At 38.9% G+C, this 24,353-nt stretch overlaps 1 protein-coding gene across 4 annotated transcripts in view; it reads left to right on the forward strand.

Moving 5' to 3' along the window:
• Positions 1–24,353, forward strand: part of GAB1 (GRB2 associated binding protein 1) — a 122,546-nt gene that overhangs the window by 89,065 nt on the left and 9,128 nt on the right. The window contains exons 3-9 of one of the 4 annotated variants that reach the window (XM_059922541.1): positions 5,790–6,015; positions 6,375–6,455; positions 11,122–11,723; positions 12,943–13,028; positions 13,220–13,523; positions 21,402–21,491; positions 23,223–23,316. In XM_059922541.1, the coding sequence (XP_059778524.1) occupies positions 5,790–6,015; positions 6,375–6,455; positions 11,122–11,723; positions 12,943–13,028; positions 13,220–13,523; positions 21,402–21,491; positions 23,223–23,316 (1,483 nt within the window). The remainder of the gene's footprint in view (positions 1–5,789; positions 6,016–6,374; positions 6,456–11,121; positions 11,724–12,942; positions 13,029–13,219; positions 13,524–21,401; positions 21,492–23,222; positions 23,317–24,353) is intronic. The other 3 variants (XM_059922544.1, XM_059922542.1, XM_059922545.1) reach the window with 3 other exon arrangements.

The following is a 24,353-nucleotide window of genomic DNA, read 5'->3' on the forward strand; positions in this document are numbered from 1 at the left end:
CTTCCCAGTAAACACCCAGAAAAAAGTTCAAATGTGTAACCATTATTTTGCTTCTGTCACCATAGATTAGTTTTCCCTATACTTGAACTTTACACAAACAAAACCATTGAGTCTGGCTTCTGTTTTCAATAGTAAGTCTGTGAGATCCATCTATGTTGCATGTCGCAGGAGTTCAGCATCCTACGTAGCATTCCACTGTGTGAATATATCGTAAATTACTGATCTTTTCAAATGTTGATAGACATTTGGCTTGTTTCCAGTTTTTAGTGAATACAAATAAAGCTGCTGTGAACATTTTTACATCTGTCCTTTGATGGACATGAACACTTTGCTCTTTGGTATATATACCCATGAGTAGAATTGCTGCAGTTCATCATAGGATATATATTTTTCGTTTTAGTAGATTTGCTAGTAGCTTTAGTTTTCCAAAGTTATTGTGCCAATTGCTTTCCTACCAGCAGCATATAAAATTTCTAGTTACATTACCAGCATTTGGTGTTGTGGGTCGTTAATTTTAGCCATTCTAGTGAGTGTGTATCTCATTGTGGTCTTACTTTGCATTTTCCTGAGGACCAATCCAACCAGAGTCTGTCTGTTCTGTTTTGTCTTCTTTTGTTTTATCACACATTTTCAAGCTACTGCCCCTGAGATCTTGATTCATTGAGTTTCCTGAGGTGAGGCCCAGGCACCTAGATTTCTCAAATACCCAACAAGTGATTCTGATGCCAAGATACCATGACACCTCTGGATGAAAATTAAATCATTTGTCAGCACTAAGGGTTTGTTTTAAAAGTCTCCAAGAATGTTTTCACACTCTATTAAGGAGATAGATGGTCATGACAAATAAGAAGATTGGACTCTGATGAAAGGTCTTCGATTTTTGATTAAATAATTTGTTGACATTTCAGGTTGCTTCAGTGAAAATTGTGACTACCACTCTTTCTTGTTTGTATCCATTTGATAGATTTACCCTTATAAAATGTTCTTCCATAAAGAAGGGTATGTTCAGAAGTGAGAAGACGGCCATTTCTTTTTTTATTGCTCTTTTTACTTTATTTTATTTTTTTTTTTTTTTGGCCACACCGCGCAGCATGTGGGATCTTAGTTCCCTGACCAGGAATCAAACTGGCACCCCCTGCATTGGAAGGCCAAGTCTTTTTTTTTTTTTTAACTTAATTTTTTTTTTTTTTGGCTGTGTTGGGTCTTCGTTGCTGCGCGCTGGCTTTCTCTAGCTGTGGCGAGCGGGGGCTACTCTTCCTCGTGGTGTGTAGGCTTCTCTTTTTGTGGAGCACGGGCTTTAGGCACGCAGGCTTTAGTAGTTGCAGCACACAGGCTCAGTAGTGGAGGCACGTGGGCCCTAGAATGCACGAGCTTCAGCAGTTGTGGCTCGCAGGCTCTAGAGCACAGGCTCAGTAGTTGTGGCACATGGTCTTAGTTGCTCCGCGGCATGTGAGATCTTCCCGGACCAGGGATTGAACCCGTGTCCCCTGCATTGCCAGGTGGATTCTTAACCACTGCGCCAGCAGGGAAGTCCCAAAGGCGGAGTTTTAGCCACTGGAGCGCTGGGGAAGTAGAAGACGGCCATTTTAGCATTAATAGTAATGCATACTCTTTGTGGACTCTTATTTGCTAGGTTAGTTAGATATAAATCACATAAATCTATTTGAAATGCTTCTCTTTACAGAAAAAAAAAAAAAATCTACAACAGACCTGGTAAATCAGGAATCAGTAGATACAGAGCGACCTTGACCTATTTACCTTTAATTGTGAACATAAAGGGAAAACTTTTGCAATAGCAACAAACAAATGTTCTGTCAACAAATGTAGCCCATCTTGGGAGGAAAGGATCTCATCTGGTCTCCTGACAGGAAGTGAGCAACACCCCAGTTTTATTACCACATGCTCAGGAAGGGTATGTCAGTAGTTGCAAAATCAGAGGATCTTAGCACATTAACTTTGAAATAGTCTACCTTACCCATAATAAAGAGTAAGATTGCTTCCCTGGGCTTAAGCACGTGTACCATTTGATTTAAAAAATATTATTTTGAATATTTCAAGGCATTGGCTGGGCACTCCAGCTTGTATGAGGGACACTAACTCCAGAGCCTTATGCTTCCAAATAGGATAAAGCTGTGCATTAAGGTAGGGATCGTGTGAACCAATCTATTATTTGTGGCTCCCCTCACAGAACAATCTACTCCTCTTCACTGAAAACTCCTTAAGGCTTTCCTTTGCAGTACTTATTAGCTTTCTAAGTAAAATTAAATTAAGAGTTTGCTGCAGCAGCTTATTAGGCCTTTAGTGGATGCTGATTATCATCTTCATGCCTTCTGAATTAAGAGGCAGGAAATAATTTTACACACAGAAGCACACCCTATGCTGATGTTTGGTTCTCAGAAACTTGATACCAGCAATTACTTAGAAAGAGCAGTAAGTCCGAAACCCAAGTGAGGCAGAAAGCAATAAACATGGTCTGCTCAACTACTTGTAGGGTAGAATGGGGGCTAATCCCATGTCTTTCTAAGGTTGAAGAGAAGTTTCTTCTTTCAGACCAGTTGGTTAACTTTGGCTAGAAGTTTTATGTTGAAGAATATTTAGATACCATGCCATGCTGGCATTAAAATCACAGAGTTGAGGATATAGTCAAATTACCATGAGTAAAATCATCCCAAACACTCAAACTTTGAAGATGGTGCATTATCTGAGCCCAGGGTGGTAAAGCAGTGTCCCCTTCCCTTTTAAAGTCCTTTGTGTGCCATGTTGTTTGGAACGGTTGGGCTTGCTGTTCACTGCTATTTGAAGGTCTTTTCTTCCATGAGCTTGCTAGTGAACATAATGAAGGTTTCTCTCTAGTTCTTGCCTCTGAGAAGTATACATAAGTCTTCCCATATTGTGAACAAGATTTTTTTGTTAAAAAAGGAACCTTTGAATCCCAGTCCTTTTGTCAGAAAATGGAGAGGCTCTTGCAGCTATAAAAGAGTAAAACACTTGCATCATTCACAGGTGGCAGAAATGGAAGGTTAAAAATGAGATAGTCAAAAAAAAAAAAAAAAATGGGATAGTCCCATTGTGTTAATAAAACAAGGCCAAACAAAAGTGATTGCTTGGCTGGGTGACTTTTTCCCCATTTAAGATGAATCACTCAGTTCGTTTAATATATAGCCATCTAGTTTAGAAAAAATACTAAAGGAAAAGTGTATCTATAAAAACAACGACTCGAAAAAAAAAAAAAAAACCCCACCTGGAAAAGTTATTTTAGGAATTACAGTGGAAAACTAGAATTCATACTATTTTATACAGTAAAGTTTTTCCAGTGTTTAGTTTGATTTTGTTTGGTCAGAGCTAAACATTGAACTGGATTATACAATTTTACCATATCTCTGTGGTAGAAGAAAGAAGTATATAAAATATACTTGTGAATACACTCTGTAGGCTACATGGAATACAGCAACTACTTTGTGATTCCTCTCCTTTTTTTTTCTCCTCAATGTTGTATGTATTTTTCTTAAGGTCTTTAAAGGGTAAATATTTTTCATAGTTCTCTAAAGTTTAACACTCCACAAGGATTTACTCTGAGTCACTGATTAATCTATGGCATTTCACATCCCCTTAGATAAATCTGTTTATATTTGTTTCAAAATCAAAACAGTACAACATTTCATAGGGTATGTTATAAACACTATTTATAACCAGCATCAATTAGACATGATGAGGTATTTATGAGTTCCTGCGAAATTATGCCATTATCTTGTATAAATGTCGAAAAATTAATTTTTTCTTTTCTCACCATCGTCTGTTCTGGCCTTTCATAAATAAGAAAGAATGAATTAATTAATTTCTGTCATAAAGTGTTAGCTTTTGTTAGATGAGCTTGTGTGAAGACTTGACATTGCGTGCAGCATAACAAAGATAGAACATTAGAAATTAGCTCAACTTCTCCTTAACTCAGGCCAAAGTCTCCAACAGGAAGAAATTTTCATACTCGGTTAGCATTTAGCAGGGCTCACAGATTTCTGGAAGAGCAAATTCCAAACGGCACGTGCAGGTGAAGGGGTCTTGCAGATTGAGGATTGCTTTCACCTCTTCCAACCTGGTATAGAGAAAGTGCTAAGTGAGTTTCTGTTGGGTGAATGGAGTGTTTTCGAGCATCTGACCCAGGAGTTCTGAGCCTTTTTGTTTGCTTTGGGGACCCACAATTAAAGATAAACTAATTAAAGATAGCCATACTCACGTGTTATCATTCAATCTTTACCATTAGGATATGAGCTTCTCTGCCTAGGAGGAAGAGTTTTGAAATGAGCTACATAAACTTGGCTGTAGTGCGTATGTGGATGTTAATGTTGAATACATAAAGACCTCATCAAAAGCACATGGACTTATTCTGTAGAATCTAGAGAAGAGAGGGCAGACATTTTGCTCTTCCCTGGGGAATTGACAGGCCAAATGACCTGCCTGTTATTCTATTCTATAGAACATATTAAGTCTTCTTAGCACTTTTTAACATCATTACATACTGTTTTGTTGTGAAAAATCTCAGTTTCAACCCAGCCTTTTCTGTTCTAATATAAACAGACAATAAACAGATTTGTTTATTCGAATATGAGCATTTACCTTTTTTTTCTGGATTTATGGCCCCGAATTCGTAACCAGACTAACAGAATTTTTCTTCTGGGACCTCAAAATTTTCCTTGGTTGTGTCAGTGAGATTTTATTTCTAGGCTTTCAACTTGTTTTCAAATTACTTCATTCTACACAATTTAGCTATTTTCATATGTCTTCTCAGAATGTAGTTAAGTGCTTAATAAATTACTTCTTTACCTGCTGCTTTCTTTACCTTCTTTCTTTACCTTCTTTACCTTTTGCATGAAAATACTACAGAAATCCGATAATGGCAAATGAGGCTATGAGCCGAGGAAAGAGGTGATGCCTTAAAGAAAAGCTCTTTCCTTAAATGTGAATCCTGGAGTTAGACATATTTCTCCCTAGTCGGTGGCTAAGAAGTAGAAAGAAAAGAATGAACAGCAAGATAAACATGGGGTAAAGAGCTGGCTCTGGTACACACAGCACCATGGGCCTGTAGATACCACATAATAGAATGGGTCTCCTTGGGAGGTTGGCTTGGCTTAGAAAGTGCTTTATTATCATGGAAAAAAAGTCTGCTGCTACTTGTGCTAACATCTCCATTCCCAGTAACCTCAAAACCAAAGAGTGTTCAAGGCAACGTTAACCAAGGCTTTTTTTTTTTTTTTTTTTTTTGGGCGCACCCTGAGGCTTGCGGGATCTTAGTTCCCCCACCAGGGATCGGACCTGGGCCCCGGCAGTGAAAGCGCCAAGTCCTAACCAGTGGACCGCCAGGGAATTCCCAACCGTGGCTTTTTTAGAGCCCCTGGAAGAAAGAACCCTACCCTTCAGATCTCTTTAACGAGAACCAATAATTTTCTGTGTCAGCGTTGCCATTTAGGTAGTACGTATTTTAACTGACATTGTCCTGGTTTATCCTGTCTCCGTGTGTTTAAACGATTTATCTCCAAACTTTCCAGTAGCTGGTCACAAAGCACCGAGCTGATCTCCCTGTGCTCTGCGGCTGCTTCCCACTAGCGATCTGTGGGATAGGGAGGGTGGGGGGGAGACGCAAGAGGGAGGAGATACGGGGATATATGTATACGTATAGCTGATTCACCTTGTTATACAGCAGAAACTAACACCACATTGTAAAGCAATTACACCCCAATGAAGATGTTTAAAAAAAAAATGGGATGGACAGTGATGGTCACACTTGGGTGTTGCAGATCCCGTGAAGCCACCTGGCAGCTCCTTACCAGCGCCAGCTGATTTACCGCTGGCGATAAATACAGCACCACCGTCCACCCAGGTGGATGCCTCCTCAGCTGCTCCACCTCCTCCGTATCAGCTAATTAGCCTTCCACCACACCTGGAAACCCTTGGCATCCAGGAGGATCCTCAGGACTACCTCTTGCTAATCAACTGTCAAAGCAAGAAGCCTGAACCCACCAGGTAAACCACCTGCGTCTGTGCGTGTACGTGCATCCCTTAGGCATTCTTACCTTTAAACTTTTGTAACCCTGATTTGAAGGCTTAAAAGTAACCACCTATATATAGAAGCTCATCTTTTAGGCTTATAATTCAGGTTGATGTTCCTCCACGAATGATTTCTGATATTCAGGAGATTTTATTGGAGAAGCACACTGTCTATCATTTTTGGCAAAGAACACGTGCGCCTTCATGGCTCTTTTGGAAATCTGTCTCCTGTGTCTTAGTCCTTGTTACAGATTCACAGTGTTAACTTTGCTTAACAGATTTCACTGATTTATAAATGGTGATCTTGCTCCATTTCTTGTGTGATTGTAAACCAGCCAAGGGTCATCTTTTGTTTCTGAAGAAGGAGAGGAATACCTACTGCTAGAAGATTTTGAAAGCAAAACGATTCCATTGCAGTGAGTGTGTTGTGGTTGCTTTGGATCTGTGTGAGAAATTAATCGTACAGGTAAAATCCCAATATAGCAAATCCTATGGAATAAACAAATCAGATGTTCGTGAAATTTGATGAAATCAAATATATTGCTAAAAACTTTGAAACTTTCAAATCTTCACACCTAGTGATGAAGCAGAGCTTACCACGTGCCTTGACTTTGCAGATTTTTAAGTAAAATGAAGTCTGTGGATTTCAGTACTTGACCAAAGATATCATAAAAGTTTGCCGAATCCTTGGTTTCCCTGTCATCTTGATCTCTGCTCCCATACCCCTCTTTTCTTCTAAGCTATAAGATATTTTAATTTAATCGTTCTTCTCATTTGATGTTGAATAATTGGAAGACTGGAGGTAACGGTGAGAACTGAGCCAGAAATTGACGATCACAAGGCCTGTCATACCATTAATAGCTATGTGACAACTGGTGATATGGGGTATATTTATTATCTTAATTTGCAATATCAAGGAGGGAGGTGAATTGCATTGAAATATAAAAGATATTTTTTTAAACAGGGATATTAGATTCAAGCATTATTTTTATTAAAAAAAGTTTTTTTTCATGTTGAAAGTGACTGTTACTGGGCTAAAGGATCATACAAAACCCTTGTTCAAAAATTTTTATGTAGAATTTGTTAATATCCACAAATTAGTTTCTGTGAACCATTCCCTGAGATAGTGGAAATAGCTCACAAACCTTCCAAAGATGAGTTTCTATATATTTGTTGTAATGGGATTTTACCTGTAAAAGTAAAAAAAAAAAAAAAAAAGAAGGAAAAATTATAAATCAACACTAGTTAATATCAAATTCTAACTTGATTTTTGCTTGTTTGCTGTGAGAATTTAAAATTATACACTCGCAACGTTGTTGCATATGCTACTAATAACTAAGATTTTATTTTAGGGAGCTCCACAATTATTTTTCCATCTCAGCTTTTCAAAAGCCAACAGCTAAGTGACAGTTTTCAGTCCATTTTCTTTTTATATAGTGTCTTTCATTGATCTCATTGGTATCATAGCTTTCCTACTGTAGTAGAAATTATGCTCAAAATCATTACTCAGATATATTTTGTATCTGTATTTTGCAAAAGTGACAGTTAAATAGCAAATATTCGTGAAGTACCCACTGAGGTCCCACTGTTTCGCTAGGTGCTATGAAGGTACAAACTAATTACATAAGATATAGCCCCCTTAGATTCAGTCACCTTCAGAGTTTAAAAGTAAAGCTTGTGAAGGAATCAAAACATGCAAGCATGAAGTGCTTATAGATGAAGGCAAGATGTGAGCATTGCCTTGCAAACGCCCGTTCATCCTGCAGTCCTCAGCTCAGACATCTCCTCCAAGGAGGCATTCCACTAAACTCCCAGGCTGTGTTAAATGCCTCTCTGGGTTTTCAGAGAATCCTGGTTGTACCCCCATGTCTCTGTTTTATTGGGTTGGCCAAAAAGTGCCTTCGGTTTTTTAAGTAAAACTAAAAGACACATTTTTCATTTTTACCAAGAGCTTTATTGAACAATATATTCACCCTTTTGTTCCACTATCTTCTGCCATTTTTCAGGCAACTTCATAATTCCATCTTCCCAAAACTTTTTATCTTTTTGAGCAAAGAACTATTCCAGGTGCCTTTTACAGTCTTGCAGGGAATTGAAATTTTTTCCATTAAGAGAATTTTGTAAAGACCGAAATAAGTGGAAATCTGAAGGTGCAATGTCTGGTGAACACGGCGGATGAGTCAGAACTTCCCAGCCAAGCTGTAACAGCTTGTTTTTGCCTGGTCATCAAAGAAACATGCAGTCTTGCGTTACCCTGATGGAAGATTATGCGTTTTCTGTTGTCTAATTCTGGACGCTTTTCCTCAAGTGCTGCTTTCAGTTGGTCTAATTGGGAGCATTACTTGTTGGAATTAATCGTGTGGTTTTCCGGAAGGAGCTCATAACAGAGGACTCCCTTCCAATCCCACCATATACACAACATCACCTTCTTTGCATGAATACTGGCCTTTGGTGTGCTTGGTGGTGGTTCATTTCACTTGCCCCATGCTCTCTTCCATTTCACATTATTGTACAGTATCCACTTTTCATCACCCGTCACAATTTGTTTTAAAAACGGAACATATTCATTACGTTTAAGTAGAGAACTGCATATGGAAATACGCAGTTCTCAAGAAGGTTTTCTACACTTAATTTATGTGGAATCCAAACCTCAAAGCGATTAAAACATAACCAAGCTGGCACAAATGATTTTCAACGCTTAATTTGGATATTTTGAGTACGTCAGCTATCTCCCACGTGGTATAACGTTGATTGTTCTCAGTTAATGTCTCTATTTGATCGCTGTCAACTTCAACTGGTCTACCTGACCGTGGAGCATCGTCCAGTGAGAAATCTCTAGCACGAAACTTCGCAAACCACTTTTGACACGTTCGATCTGTCATAGCACCTTCTCCATACGCTACACAAATCTTTCTTTGCGTTTCAGTTGCATTTTTACCTTTCTTGAAATAATAAAACATGCTGAAAATGTTGCTTTTTCCTTCCATTTTCAATATTAAAATGGCTATACAAAAATTCACCAATTTTGATAAGTCTTTTTTTAAATGCACGCTGATATGACAGCTGTCACATACAGTCCAGCAAAACTGTTTCAAATGAAGTTAAAGACAACTAAGTGCTACTAGAGCCATCTTACGGAAAAAGCGGAACGAACCTTTTGGCCAGCCCAGTATCACAGAATTGGAAATAGCTTGATAATTTTATGTATTCTCCACTAAACTCTAAGCTAGTCAAAGACAGGGAACTTAGTACTCATTGTACTTCTAGCTTCTTCTTAACTTCACGTTTGAATTAAATCAGGTATAAATTTTAGAATATGTGTGAGAAATTCCTAGAAAGGTCAGTGCAAGTGTTTTTGAGAGAGAGGGTGAGATACCTCATAGGAGGAGTAGCCTCAGTGCCAAGTGGAGTTGTTTGTGGGCTTTTTGTAGTTCCTACAGCCTGTAGGAACCCTTAAAGGGATTTTCTCTGAATAGGTGAGTGACCTGAGAACCATGTTTTGGAAATATTGATCTTCTAGCGGTCCTGGTCCTATCGATGGTACGATAGATTGGAAGAGGCAGAAGCTAGAGGAAAGAAGTTTGCTGAGGGAGGGGTCCGTGGTGTAGATCTCAGCAGAGATACGGACCTGAACTTGGGGTGGTGACAGTGGGAACAGAGTGGGGGAATAGGCGCTTGGCTAGAAAGAAGGGCTTTGTGCCCAAGTGATGGTGGTGATCAAAGAGAATGAATCAAAGTTGATTGGATTTTGAGTTTAGAGAATCTGGGATATAAAGACATTTCTTTTCATGGCAAGTCAGAAAGGACCACCAATTGGAGAAGTAAGTTGAGTTTAGTTTGGTACACATGAGCAAGGGAACACTGGGATAACCAAGTAGCAATACGTTTGAACCATTTGTAAATACAGGACTCGGAGTTTGGTGAGAAGATGGCAGTTGTCAGCATTCAGTAGAAGGGGAAGTTACGGGAAAGCAGGATTTTTTAATGGTGTGTGCTATAAAGACTTAGAGGACTGATTTCTGATGGCCATTTTCAGGTTGGAGAGACAGGAAGAAAGAGGCAGTCAGTGAAACAAGGGCATAATCAGTGAGGAAGAAGGAAAGTCAGAATTTTGCAATAAAGGTCCTCTGATAGTAGTGGGGGAGAGTTTCAGTGAATAAATGCAATACACAGCGCCAGATGTTACCAAGAAATCAGGGAGATATGCCCTTTAAAAAAAAACTATCACAAGTTATTTTTTTTAAATATTGAGTTTAAATTCCTACAGGACTTTGGACAACACACATAGGTAGGTAAGGTATCTTGTTTAGCATTAAGGAAGGACAAGCGTTCTGGTATTGGTAGCTTCATTTTGACTTATTCCCAAATTTCGTGATACCACAAAATACAGAGACCAAAAATGTACCCAAAGCATAAAATACATTCTAATGAGATTTCTCAAGGTGAATTATTGTTCGGAGTTGGCTAACTCCTTGCCTTGTATTTTGATTCTTTTCATAGTATTGGCTAAATATTTGTTAAAGAAAATAAATAGAAAGGAAGATACACAAAACCTATCAAGTTGCCACCTCCTTGTATGACACATTGAATGTATTCAATACCAGGTAATCATTAGACTTTTCATTTTACAGAACAACAGAGTTGCCACAGGTGGGCTAAAGAGCAGTGGATCACCTTGATAAACTGTTGGCACGAGGTTTTTGCATGCTTTTCAGAGGAAGTGCTTTTCCTGGTGTCTTGTGCCTTAATTATTTACCTTCCTCCAAGTTTTGTACCTTTCTAATTCCAGTGCTTCAGGGATTGTGGTTTTACGTGTGGATATACTAGGTGGAGGTGGGGGGGTGTGAACAGGTGCAGAACGAGATTAGGGAGAATGCTTTTGGTTTTGTGGTGGCGGTTTTGTTATCTGGTGTATAATCATAAAAACTCAGGAACATTCGTGCTTTCAATCAGATGGGTGACACACACCAAAAACTTGAATGAAAAAAGCCATGGAGTTTGATTGCTAAGCTAGAAATACATTTATTAAAATGTAGTCTTCGGTCTTCACCGTGTTTTCTGTCATTAACAATTCTTATTTAGAACGCACGCTGATTCTGCGAAATCCACCCCTTCGGAGACAGACTGCAATGATAACGTCCCTGCTCATAAAAATCCTGCTTCCTCCCAGAGCAAACATGGAGTGAATGGCTTTTTCCAGCAGCAGATGATGTATGACTCTCCACCGTCTCGGGCTGCATCCGTTTCCGTAGACTCCAGCCTTTATAACCTGCCCAGAAGTCACTCCCACGACGTCTTACCAAAGGTGTCTCCTTCAAGTACCGAAGCTGACGGAGAGCTCTATGTTTTTAATACCCCATCCGGGACCTCGAGTGTAGAGCCTCAAATGAGGCATGTATCTATTAGTTATGACATTCCTCCAACACCTGGTAATACTTATCAGATTCCACGAACATTTCCAGAAGGAACCTTGGGGCAGACGTCAAAGCTAGACACTATTCCAGATATTCCTCCACCTCGGCCACCGAAACCGCATCCGGCTCATGACCGATCTCCTGTGGACACGTGTAGCATCACACGCACAGCCTCTGACACTGACAGTAGTTACTGTATCCCGACAGCAGGGGTGCCACCGTCCCGTAGTAATACCATTTCCACTGTGGATTTGAACAAATTGCGAAAAGGTCAGCTCCAGTTGGCTTTTCCTGGCTTAGAGGTTAATGATAGAAAATCTCTTTTTCTGAGTATTTGTTCTTGGACGCTTAGTGTGACATTAAACGGCAGTCCCTTTTTTCTTCAGCGCTGCAGTTACCCACTCAGGTAGCGAAGCTGTCAGAGCCTCATTAGATCCCAGGAAGTGTGTTTGTGCAGGCAGCGTGTGCCTGTGTACATGTTGTGGTGGAAGGGAGAAAGACGAGGAGTTTTTCACCCCTAAGAAGTATGGCCTTAGTAATACTTCCCTGCCTCAGGGAGTGTGCACCGCTCTCTCTCACTTGCTCTACATCCTGGGTGAGCAGACCCGATGGGGCAGAGGCACAGGAAATGGACCAGCCACAAAGCCTTTCCCAGTCATACCCTTTCCCGTATTTGTGTCCTATTACGGCCGCTTCTGTGTCACATCTGTTGGGCTCTGTTTCCTTCCTTCCCAGATCAACAGTTTTTACGTTATGTCTACCAGGTGATATTCAGTTGCAATCAGGTCATTCTGCTTTTTGTTTGGTTGGTTTTATTTATTTTTAAAGCTCTGAATCTTCTCTCCCCTTACCCCTTAGCCACTTCACTGATTCCGGTACCATCTTCCTAGAGCCTGCCAAAAGTTATAGACTTTGAGAGGAGAAAAATTGAGTCTGGGTTAGCCTCTGAGGGTCCTAAAGTCCTGAAAATAAAAAGCCCAAGTTTAAAAGGCACCCACCCTAAAAACTACGTCTGACACTTCTGGATTTTGTGGTAGAGTTATCCAGCTGTTCTAAAGAAGTTAAAGATTTGATGCCTTGTGGATGGTACTTATGTCAATACTTACTTAGCCATTCAACACCAATTTCTAACTTCTTTCTCGAAATGGCTGTAATGTATCTTCAGGTGGTTATAATAAGTTAGTGAGATATAAGTTATACCCAAGGGTACAAAAGATAAGAAAACAGAAGTATTTCTTTTCTCCATCTTTAAATAACCCATCTCACTGTCATAATCAAATACTGATACTGGTTAGCATATGAATAAATGTCTGCATTTTCTAGTGGTCTAATGTTTCAATTCAATATATTATTCTTTGAGCATCCTTTTTAAAATCTGTGTGTGTGCATGCATGCATATATGAAAAGAGAGAGAGAGAAGGTCATTCCTGATTACCCTGGGAACTGGCAAAGATGGGGAGAAATATTGATAGTTTGTTCTCTGTTTTAGATGCTAGTTCTCAAGACTGCTATGATATTCCACGAACATTTCCAACTGATAGATCTAGTTCACTCGAAGGCTTCCACAACCACTTTGTAAGTATAATTGACCTTGACATCATCAAGTGTATTTCATTGTCAAAACCTTCGCACTTAGGACCCTGAGACTAAATGAGATCCTGAAATAAAAGTCCCTTCAGATCCACATGAATAGGCATAACTTACAACTCTGTTTTCCTGTTTGACAGTAGTTCTTGTTTATTAAAAGAAATGTATGTGTGTTTTAGAAAATCAAAAATGTATTGACAGTGGGGAGTGTATCAAGCGAAGAACTGGATGAAAATTATGTCCCCATGAATCCCAACTCTCCTCCACGACAACATTCCAGCAGTTTCACGGAACCAATTCAGGAAGCAAATTATGTGCCAATGACTCCGGGGACATTTGATTTTTCTTCATTTGGAATGCAAGTGCCTCCTCCCGCTCATATGGGCTTCAGGTCCAGCCCGAAGACCCCTCCTAGAAGGCCAGTTCCTGTTGCAGACTGTGAACCACCCCCCGTGGATCGGAACCTCAAGCCAGACAGAAAAGGTAAGGAGAGCGTGGCGTGGTAAAAGGGCCGGGGGTTGCCAATTGAGATCTGCATTTAACTGTCATTAAATCCAAAACGGAATCGGGACTAGAAATTCAGAAGTATTTCATATTACCTAAGTTACCAGCTTGTTTAAGTAAAGTAGTATTGCTGTTTATAGATTAATAATTATTATGTCATATGTTGATGCCCAGGTGAGATTTTTAAGTCTCCTATCTCTGGAGCAGAGGTTACAAACTAAAATATTCACAAGGATTGGCAAGCAACGGGAGATAATTAGGAGAAACTGGAATGCCCTTGGCCCATCCAAATGGAGTCACTAATTACTGCCTGCCTACAATTCTTTGTGAACTTGTGAAACTAACATGGGCCCCCCTAGAGGAAGATCTTCTGATTATCAAAGGAAGTCAAAAATTTGGGGTTTTATGTGTATTTTCTTTTGATTTTTAAGTTCTACCACCTAATTTAATTATTTTAAAAAAAACAAAACGAAACATTGCAGACCATACCACACACTTTTACAAGCTAGATATTGTCTTTGGTTGGTCTTTTGTAACCTCTCCTCCGGAGTATTTAATATCAAATCAGACTTGAGATTATTAGTGCACTTGCCATGATTCTTTAAGAACAGTAAGGTTGCTTGTATACTCTTTCCATTCTGTGCATATAACAACTTTTTAAAAATGATTCTGCCTTTGCTGGGGTGTAAACAAATGCTTCTAGTCTGTTCTTTCATACTGGCCTTCATAAGTAACATTAAATTCTAAGGTGGCATGGTTGGTTAAGAACTCAGTGTAAAAGAAACTTTTCAGCCAAACTGGTAATATGTACCCAAGCTTTGGAAATTTGGGTTCAAGTGGTTAAACCCCAGACAGCCAGCTGTGTTGCCGCAGGCTGCAAGTGTGATTTAATCTCGACAACCAAGTAAGTTAGTGTATTGGCTGTGAGATGCGTGGCACAATTTCTGGGGAATTCAGCACATTTGAAGAGTCTCGTGTGCTCTATGTAGCTGTTTTTAAAAAGCATGTAATGTTTGTGTAAATGTCTCATTAACCTGGGCTTGGATCATTAATAGTCATTCTAATTAAGTTCCCGGTGTGGGGAACAGAGACTGAGACTCAGACTATCTTAAGAAAATGAGTTTTGTTTTGTTTTGCTTTTAAGAAAGTAAATGAAAAGAGAAAGTTAGCGGCAACTGAGACACCCCTAGGAGGCTGTCACTTTGTCCTGCCCTCCCTGCATTTCTGTCCTCTGGAAACTCTTTGATCCTGCTTTGCTCTCCCTCACATTCTTTCCTTCTTTCCTGTTTTCTTTTATGCTGCATCCTCTACTTCACGTGCTTTCTGCTGTCAGAGAGCCTTGGCCTCTGATAGCCCTGCGTGGCCTCGATTCCGCCCTGTGGCTCCTTTTTATGGGCCCTCGCAGCTTCCACATCTGCTGCTAATTGCCTTGTTCATTATTGACTCACTCCAGATCGCTCAGCGAAGCTTTGATTGGTCTCGTTTGTCTGTCCACACCAGGCCACAAGATAGATTGTAGGTTGCAGGCGAGCCCACATGCTGGCTGCTGTTGGGTCAAGGGCCCACCTTTGCTCGGACAGCTGGAAAGATGGTCGCACCCCCAGTCACCCCAGAGGCTCCAGCAGCAGAGCCATGATCAGGGCTGGCTATTTTAGAAACAGTGTGAGCATCCCAGGCTTGTTAGGTGATAACTTTTCCTTTTGTTTCTCTTGGTCCTCATTTGTTTTTAAATCTATGTAGACATCCCTCGTCGTTTTCTTCTTTGCATACAACACACAGAGAAGTATGTTTGGACATGTATAGATTTATAATTGAGCCCGCAGAGGGTGGAAGGATTAAGATACAAGTGTCAGGAAGTCCGTGAAACATCGAAATCCTCATTTTAATGCTAAACTGGTTCTCTCGTTCTTTTCCTGTAATTAGCGCATGTTGGCAGCAGATCGCTAGTTTTTGACACCAAACGTAACCGTTTTATATCTTGAGGTCCCCACATAAATGTGGACGTGGTGTGCTGTGGGCGAGGCATGGGGCTCTGAGTCCTTGCGGCTTTGCTCTCCTGCTTCTCCTTCCTCCCGTCGGGCTCTGCGTCACACAGTTTGAAAATTCCCGGTATATTTCACAGTTAATGGTTTCATGTGGTAAGCACAATGCAGAGTCAGAAAAGGTCCCTATTTACATGTTGGAAAGTTTTAGGATCATAATGAAATGCTTTTAATATCATCTAGGTCTGACAGAGTTCACGTACCCCCATATTATAGTACATATTATTTTATGTAGGCAGCATAATAAAATGGCATGTGTACTCTATATCATATATATTGTAGATATGTGTAATTAAACCTCCCTATGTAAGTATATAGTGAAAGTACTATATATTCTAGTACATGAGAGACTGTCCTAGTCCTCTAAACCAACCAATGGTGACCCTACTTGTAGAACAGAACAAAGTAGGTCCCTTGGTTACTTTTGGAGATTCTGTTTAGTCTTTAAAAAATTAACTGAGCTATTGAAAGACAATCTTGAGCTCATGGGCCAGATTACTGATTTGGTATCATTGCTTAGATACAAAATGAACTGAAAAAGCACCCAGAATAAAATTGCCACATAGTTTTTGACAAATTCAAGGAGAATAATGGGTTTAGCAAAACAGTAAAGAAGTTACTTAAAGTCTTAGTTATAAAAAAAGGGGGTGGGTTGCTTTTCTTATTATTACTCTACTTTTTAAAATAAATATGATACAAGAGAAGGCATGAGAAAGTATCTAATATTGCAAGGCAAACTTTGTCAAGTCACTTTAGAAAGTTATAGCTATTCGAGAAAAACATTTTAAAACCCAAATTCAGATCTTGGAGCAAAGTTTATCCTTAAAAACTTAAACCGTAAAACAGACGTCTTATTTCGTCCTGAAATTCTTCTCATGGTACATAGCATCTAATGAGTCTGTTTTCATTTCAAATTTTGTGACATCAGATACATGGCTCTGTCTATTATTTTAGTATCTCTTATTAACTAAACCTCATAATAAGCAAACCTTATTCTATAAAATATGGCTTGATCAGTTCCAAAACTCAATACAACTAACTCAACACCCAGTATAACTGGTTTCTGTGATCGTCTTCTTGGGAAGGGTCTACAATAAATGAGTGACATTCTAGTCTTGTTTATACCCCCAATTATAGATGTCAGCTGCTGTAGTTAGTAGTACGGATGAGTTTTTCAAATACTTCTGAGTAATTGAAGCCTCAGAAATACGTGCATGTTTTAAACACTTACATTCAATGTATTTTCATGGACACTTTACCCAGTCACCCAACTGTGGTATCTATATTTTCACCCATACTATTTCTGTCACAATAGTATTTGTTCTGAACCATATCTTGTGTATATTAACAGAGGAGAAAATCATAATTTACATGTACTGTGTTAAATATTAGGAAAGCAGGTGAGTCATTGGAAATGCAGGACAAATTCTGTTTTGATTACTTCAACTGAACTTTTATATTTTAATGGAAAAACAACTTTGTAAAGTTTGGGAAATTTCTATAAGATATTGTGATTTCTCTTAAAGTAAGTTCTTACATAAATCTACCAGATTTCATCTGTGCACTTAACTGGGCCCATTCACTCTCTTTCTAACGTGATATAGCAGCTGTTCAAGCCTCAGATATGCTGTCTTTATATTTTGTTTTGTTTGGCTTTGTCCATTCATGGCTTTCTGCAGTAGATCTGACCATTAGTTGTTGTATTGGTTTTAAAAAAGCAGTGCGAGGTTACTTCTTGTGTTTTTGTACGTTCGTTTGGTTAAAATATCTTCAGGTCCTTCTGGATCTTCACTTTGGTATAGGAAGGATCCAGAAGACCAATCGAGGAGCTTCTCTAGGTGGATCTTTTTGGTATCTTTGCTATAAATATTTGCTCAAGAGAGCTTCTGAAGAAGTTTTTTGAAAGTGATTAAAAATTAACATGCTTTCGAAAAACTACTTTTATACTATAATAAATGTTTGGAAGATGGGTAAATGATACCAGTAAATATAGCTAGATTTTAATAAACAAGTATTAAAGTTTGACTCTCAAGTCAGATTTTTGGGTTGGTTACAGGTTAAAGGAAATGAGTACAGAGTGCATTTTTAGAGCACAGCCTCCACGTGCGGGTTTTTTTCCTAAATATTCCTGACCTTCCAATATAATTATCATTATTATAGTCCCCTTTATACAATGAGACTATTCAAACAAGTGTAAAAGTTTTTCAGTGTGCTACCTTGATTACTCCTTGGAATTAGAGGATAATAATGTTGTGAATTATTTTTCTTCTTTCTTGATTTCTGAGATGCCTACTGGAAATAGTAGCATCATCTGTGAAACTTCAGATGAGTGAATAATTTAGGCTAAGTTAGACCTATAATGGTAGAGAAAATAAATTGTCCACTTTGAGTTGCATTTATGTAAGCAGTACCTAGTAAAAATAATAATCGTGTATGGACTTTTCAAAAAGGACCGCATCTGCTTCTTTGAAGCATGACCTCGTATGACTGCCTTGACCATATTTGGTATGATCAGCTTTTGAAACAACATTCAGTTGCTCTTATTTTCTTTTTTTTCCTTCAAAGGCAAACACAAAGTTAAGACATTGATCAAACACCACCATCAGATTAAGCTTTAAGAGAACCGCAGTTCATCAAAACAGATTGAAGGGCCTCCCAGTTATAGGATGTACCCTCTGATAGGTCTCGGGTCTCGAAACCCAAGGAAGGACAGGTGGCTTCTCTAAAGAAGCTCCCGTTTAGTGGGAAAGTGGAAAAGTAAACACATTATCATAATTAGCACAGAAGGGGGCTTGTGGTTGAGGTTAGCTCTTGGCCCTGCAGGCTGTCTCCTCTGAGGAGAGTCTCAGAGGGTGAGTGGCAATGAAATGATGATAGAGGATCTTCTATCAGAATAAACAGCATACCCAGATCCTTTAAAAAGAGGGGACTGGCTCAGAGTCTTGGGTGGGAGGGAGGAAAGTATGAATGCAGGAACGAATGCCAAATGCCTGGCAGGTGCCAGCTCCTGGGGGTTTTATAATCCATGCTAATGAGTTTGGGCTTTATTCTGAGAACACCATTAAAGGGTTTTATGTAGGCAAGTAACATAATCAGGTCGGCCCCTAGAAAGCTCATTCTAAGATTTAAGGATACCATAGGGGAAAAATGGTATTTTTTAATGCAAACTGTTATAAAATCACACTTTTTTTCAGCATCTTCTTTAAAGAGTGCTTTGCCCGGTGTTCCAAACCCAGGGTTCTTGACGCCTCACTTTAGAGATGATCAGACAGGGAGGCATAACAAAAGTCCCTGTCCTGACTCGAAATTGCTGCCTCCACTTGGGGACCTAGAGTGAGTGATTTTTACAAGTTTGGAGGCCACTTGGAGTGTAAGTGGAGGCATACAGTGTGAGTTCAATTGCAGAAAAACAAACCAGGTAAGTGCAGCGCACATTAAAAAAAGGAAGCCAGGACTAAAAAACTTACAGATTCTTTAATTTTCTTGGATAAATGAAAACAAACTATTGCCATTATAAATAGAAAGTAAAATTGATACAGGGAAATCAGAGAGAAAGTGGAATCTAGAGTAACTCTTAAGAGATCTGCTATGGCAACTGCAGACAGAGGAAACAAAGCAGGTGTGGTGGGTCCCAGAAGATAAATTCCATTTCGAACATGCAGTGTGAAAGCCTACAGAACCTGCATGTGGGGTGACTTTGTAGGTATGCCAGTAAGGATCTTAGGGGAGATCTGAACCAGAGGTTAAGATTTACCAAGTTGTGCTCCAAATGAGGGAGCAGATCCCATGATCCAGAGATTGACAGCCCCGGGGGGGGGGGGGGGAGATTGTTTTAACCCCTGAGGGTTAACGCACAATGGGGTGCCCTTTGCTAAAGAAATGAGTCATGTCGCTTTCTTTGTTCAAACCTAATCTAGCTAAAGCCTCCTTGTTAACTGTCTTGGATTTAAAAGCTGAGGCTGGGCTTCCCTGGTGGCGCAGTGGTTGAGAATCTGCCTGCCGATGCAGGGGACACGGGTTCGAGCCCTGGTCTGGGAGGATCCCACATGCCGCGGAGCAACTGGGCCCGTGAGCCGCAATTACTGAGCCTGCGCGTCTGGAGCCTGTGCTCCGCAACAAGAGAGGCCGCGATAGTGAGAGGCCCGCGCACAGCGATGAAGAGTGGCCCCCGCTTGTCTCAACTAGAGGAAGCCCTCGCACGGAAACGAAGACCCAACACAGCCAAAAAATAAATAAATAAATAAATAAATAATTAAAGGTGCTAATAATTAAAAAAAAAAAAAAAAGCTGAGGCTCAAATGAGTGAACACTGTTGACTCTTAGAATTTGAGAATCAGTGTATCCCCAGAGTTGGTTCCTTTTCTGCCTCTGCTTTAGTCTTATCTCATACCCTTTAATTGTCGCACTTAAGTAATTAGAGAAACATTCCAGTATTTGCCTCTAGGCAGCAGAGGAGAAGTACGTACACCTTGGACTTTTTTTTCCTTTCTCTCCTCATAAATAATACTGAGCCATCATTTGAGTATCACTTTCATTTCTGTCTGGAACATAAATGTCAAATTGAGCCAGGCAGTAAAAATACAAAGAAATGAAGCTACCAAAATGCATGAGTGACTAGGTTCAATTCAGGGCAACATTTTCACCTTGAGGCGTTTGTCCTAAAATCAGCCTTAAGCTTTGCATGGAGTAGAAGATACATGGAAATTTTATAAATGCACGATTAAAAAATTCACTTAATATGGTATCTTTCTGTGAAGAATACCAAGGAGTACCCTTGAGAGTACTTGAGAGAGTTAGGAAATTTTCATGTTTTATAAGCTAGAAAATCACATTTTCAAGAACTTGTAGATTTTGGTCAATAAGGTGCTAGAGATCAGCATTGAATCAGCGAACTCTAATATTATTTTCCATCTAATAGAGGTCAACTCAGTTTTGTGCATGCCAAGAAAAAAGAGAATTTGGTGCCATTGAGAATGAAGTAGTTTAAATTCCCGATTGAAATGATATTGCTACTCTGGCATCCAGGCTTCTAGTGGGAAAAAGTATATGAGGCCAGCTGCTGGGTATTAAACCTGTACTTTTCATAAGGCTTTTCAGCAGTACTTGTACATGACAGAGATTAAACGAAAAAAAAAAAATGATGGCAACTGAATTTATGCTTTCCAATTCTCAAATTAAAGCTAGACAGTCAGCAGTTCCAGAATCTAGACATCTAATCCTTGCAAAATGGTGTCACGGGGGCAACCACTGAGTGTTCAGGGAAAAGAAATGCTGGTCTTGGTTTTGACTTTGGATTAGCAGACATTGTATCAATAGAACTTCTCTAGAAGGGCGCTTTCAGGTGGTGAAGGAGTAGTCAGATTAAGGTTTTTAAAACACCTCCATCAAGTTAAGAAAGTAGGCCTTGGTACTTTCGTATGAGACACCAGACTTCAAAGAAAAGATGTACTTGCGATCTGACTGAGAGGTTTTATAATTTTTTATTGGATCCAGTTTTCTAAGGCATGTTAGAAGAGTAACTAACATGACACATGTTTTTCCTCTCTTCCTCCAAATAAAGATAACAACTAACCAAGCAGTTATGCCACTAAACCCCTTCCATCTTTTATAACAGTTTGCTTATTACATTGTTGCATGCAGCTTCCGCGTTCCCATGGTATTGAGCATGAATGATATGCATAGGCAGACTGAAATAGTCTCCACAAACAAACTTTTGTTTATGCTTTTGAGATGTAACATGTCTGCTCAGGGCTCTGTTGCTTTTCCAATTAAAAAAATAACATTATATTAAGAGAATCTTCTTTTTACCAATTAGGTCAAAGTCCTAAAATTTTAAGACCCAAACCCCATGGTTTAGAGCGAACTGATTCACAAACCATAGGTGACTTTGCTACAAGAAGAAAGGGTATGTACCTTAGCACCGCATGCTGGATGGGGTGTTGGGAATTTATTTATTCTGTGATGTTGTTTCCTTTAAAAGTAAAGCAGAAGAGCCTTAAATGCTATTTTGTTGTAAATAAAACTTCCCAGCATGTAATTTCTAAAGTGAATGCTTCCCATAATACACAACGCGTATATTTGTTATGCCATTAACAGCAGCATGTTAAATATTTGATAATATATGATATTCAGTCTTTCCCTTTTGCATTATTCTTTTAACCTTTTAGACATCAATAGAGTGTTTTCTTTAAGCTTGTGAGTGCCAATTGTCTCCTGTATTTATGTATAATGTATATATTCTGTTCTGAGACAATGTACAATCATTTCCATGGATTCATCACTTTATGCCATTACTTAGAATTTGACAGCTAAGCAGCTGTTAGCCTTCGTGTTTTAAAAAAAGGGAAAACATCAGAGTTAAAGAAATGCTTTCAAGTGAGCACAGCATTCTGTATGTGTCCATTTTAAGTGTATAGGTGAGCAAAATTATTTTAACTCAAACTTAAATCAGTGTAGCCTTCAGAAAATCTCATCGAGCTTTTTTGTATTTGAGTTGCCAAAAATACTTCGGCCTCAACCCCAGAGAATCTACATATTCCTTTAAAATGACTACCTATTTTTTAGTCTGAAGGTAATTGTAACTTGGTTGATTCAATGTACACATATATGGACAAAGAAAGAGTAGAGGAGGGATGCCTGGAAAAAATGAAGACTCTTTCTTTAGAGTGGCAGGATGAAATGCAACTAAAATATTTACCTAATATGTTTAAATCGTATCCTAAAAGGTAATGAATATTAACAAATAATATTGTTGAAGTTCTTTTGCTCATGCCATGAATTTCTGAAAACTGAGTCTTACTTTAAGGGCGAAGAGCTCTGTGGAATGTATACTGGCAGAGTAATTAATTGTCCACTGCAATAATAGGGTAAATAAGCAAAGACAACTTATACATAAAGCTAATAAGAACATTAGCATTTATTTTTACTTAATTTGTTAAAGGATATTGTTGGTTAAATTAAGCTAAAAAATTTGAGGCAATTGTTAAATTGTGGCCTTTTCTCAGAGCAGAGTTTGAGCATAAAGATATAATTATTGCTTTGTTTTATTTGGTTCCAGACTGGGCCTGAATTAATTTAAAAGATTTGGTTATTAATTCTTTTTTTCAGTTTTTGGTTTTAGCGAAGTTTTGTGTTTATTGCTTCCTAAACATCATTTTATATGTATAGTTGTATAAATGATGCTTCAATGTTGATGATGAGGACTGTTTTTACATAGAAAATTAAATCTCCGTGTTTGAGGATAAAGTTAGTGAAAAAAACAAGATAAGGAAATAATGAAAAGTATAAGTCAAGTAACTATGAAGGAATTGGGTCACATTAGTCTTTCTTGTTCTCATTAAGTTTATATTCATAAAATATTTACTTAAGAAGCAACATGTTGTAATAATAGAGTTTTATTTAGACTTTCAGTCAACAATCAGGAAACATTATCTGATTTAGCTTTTGCCACTAATTTTTTAGCTGCGTAACCTTGGAAAAATCACATAACATCAGTGAACTTCTTTTCATGTGTGAAACTAAGCTGGTGCTAGGTGTACTCTGGCTATAACGTATAAAGAGAGATGTAGAAAGAGGGTCTGGTTTTGTTTTCCAAATTTCTGTATGCTAAAGTCTCTTTTTTTCTCTTTTGTTTCAGTCAAGCCAGCACCTTTAGAAATAAAACCTTTGCCAGAATGGGAAGAATTACAAGCCCCAGTAAGATCTCCCATCACTAGGAGTTTTGCTCGAGAGTAAGTCTTTGTTTAAAATACTTAGCTTGATTGTTCATTGTAATGGAGAGTACCTAGAACAGTGGTTCCCAAAGGATGGTCTGGGGAGCCTCCCTTTTTGGGGTTCTGTGAAGTCAAAACTATTTTCATGAATATACTAAGATGCCATTTGCTTTTCCACTCTCCTTCTCTCATGAGTGTACACTGGAGTTTTCCAGAGGTGGCATAATATTGGACGATATCGTTGTGACAGCTAATAGTGTATGTATTTGTGTACCCTTGTCTTTTAATTTTTTTTTCTATTATATGTAATGTGGTAAATATCAGTAGATAGCACCCATATTAACCAAAGTTCCTTGGGGTTCTCAATAAATTTTAAGGGTGTGAAAGGTTCATGAGGCTAGAAATTTCTGAGAACTACTGCTCTGGAAAATACGGTAGTTTCTTCTGGGGATTATTTAATGGAGATTCATTTAAATGTATATGGGGAAATGAAAAGAATGTTTGTAGTTACAAACCTGTGTTGAATGTGTACGTGTGTGTGTGAATATATGTGTGTGTGTGTGTGTGTGTGTGTGTATATATATATATATATATATATATATAGTTTTTTTAAATAGTAATTCTTAAATCTTCCTTTTTCTATCTATATCTTTCTACTTATCCCCCACATCACTAGCAATACTTTTTTTGTTGTTCTGCAGAAGGTACTTTGTTGTTGTTGTTTTTTTTAACATCTTTATTGGAGTATAATTGCTTTACAATGCTGTGTTAGTTTCTGCTTTATAACAAAGTGAATCAGCTATACATATACATATATCCCCTTATCTCCTCCCTCTTGCGTCTCCCTCCCACCCTCCCTATCGCACCCCTGTAGGTGGTCACAAAGCACCGAGCTGAGCTCCCTGTGCTATGCAGCTGCTTCCCACTAGCTAGCTGTTTTACATTTGGTAGTGTATATAAGTCCATGCCACTCTCTCACTTCGTCCCAGCTTATCCTTCCCCCTCCCCGTGTCCTCAAGTCCATTCTCTATGTCTGCATCTTTATTCCTGTCCTG

The sequence above is a fragment of the Balaenoptera ricei genome, chromosome 5, assembly GCF_028023285.1.
Source record: "Balaenoptera ricei isolate mBalRic1 chromosome 5, mBalRic1.hap2, whole genome shotgun sequence".
NCBI classification, from domain to species: Eukaryota; Metazoa; Chordata; class Mammalia; order Artiodactyla; family Balaenopteridae; genus Balaenoptera; species Balaenoptera ricei.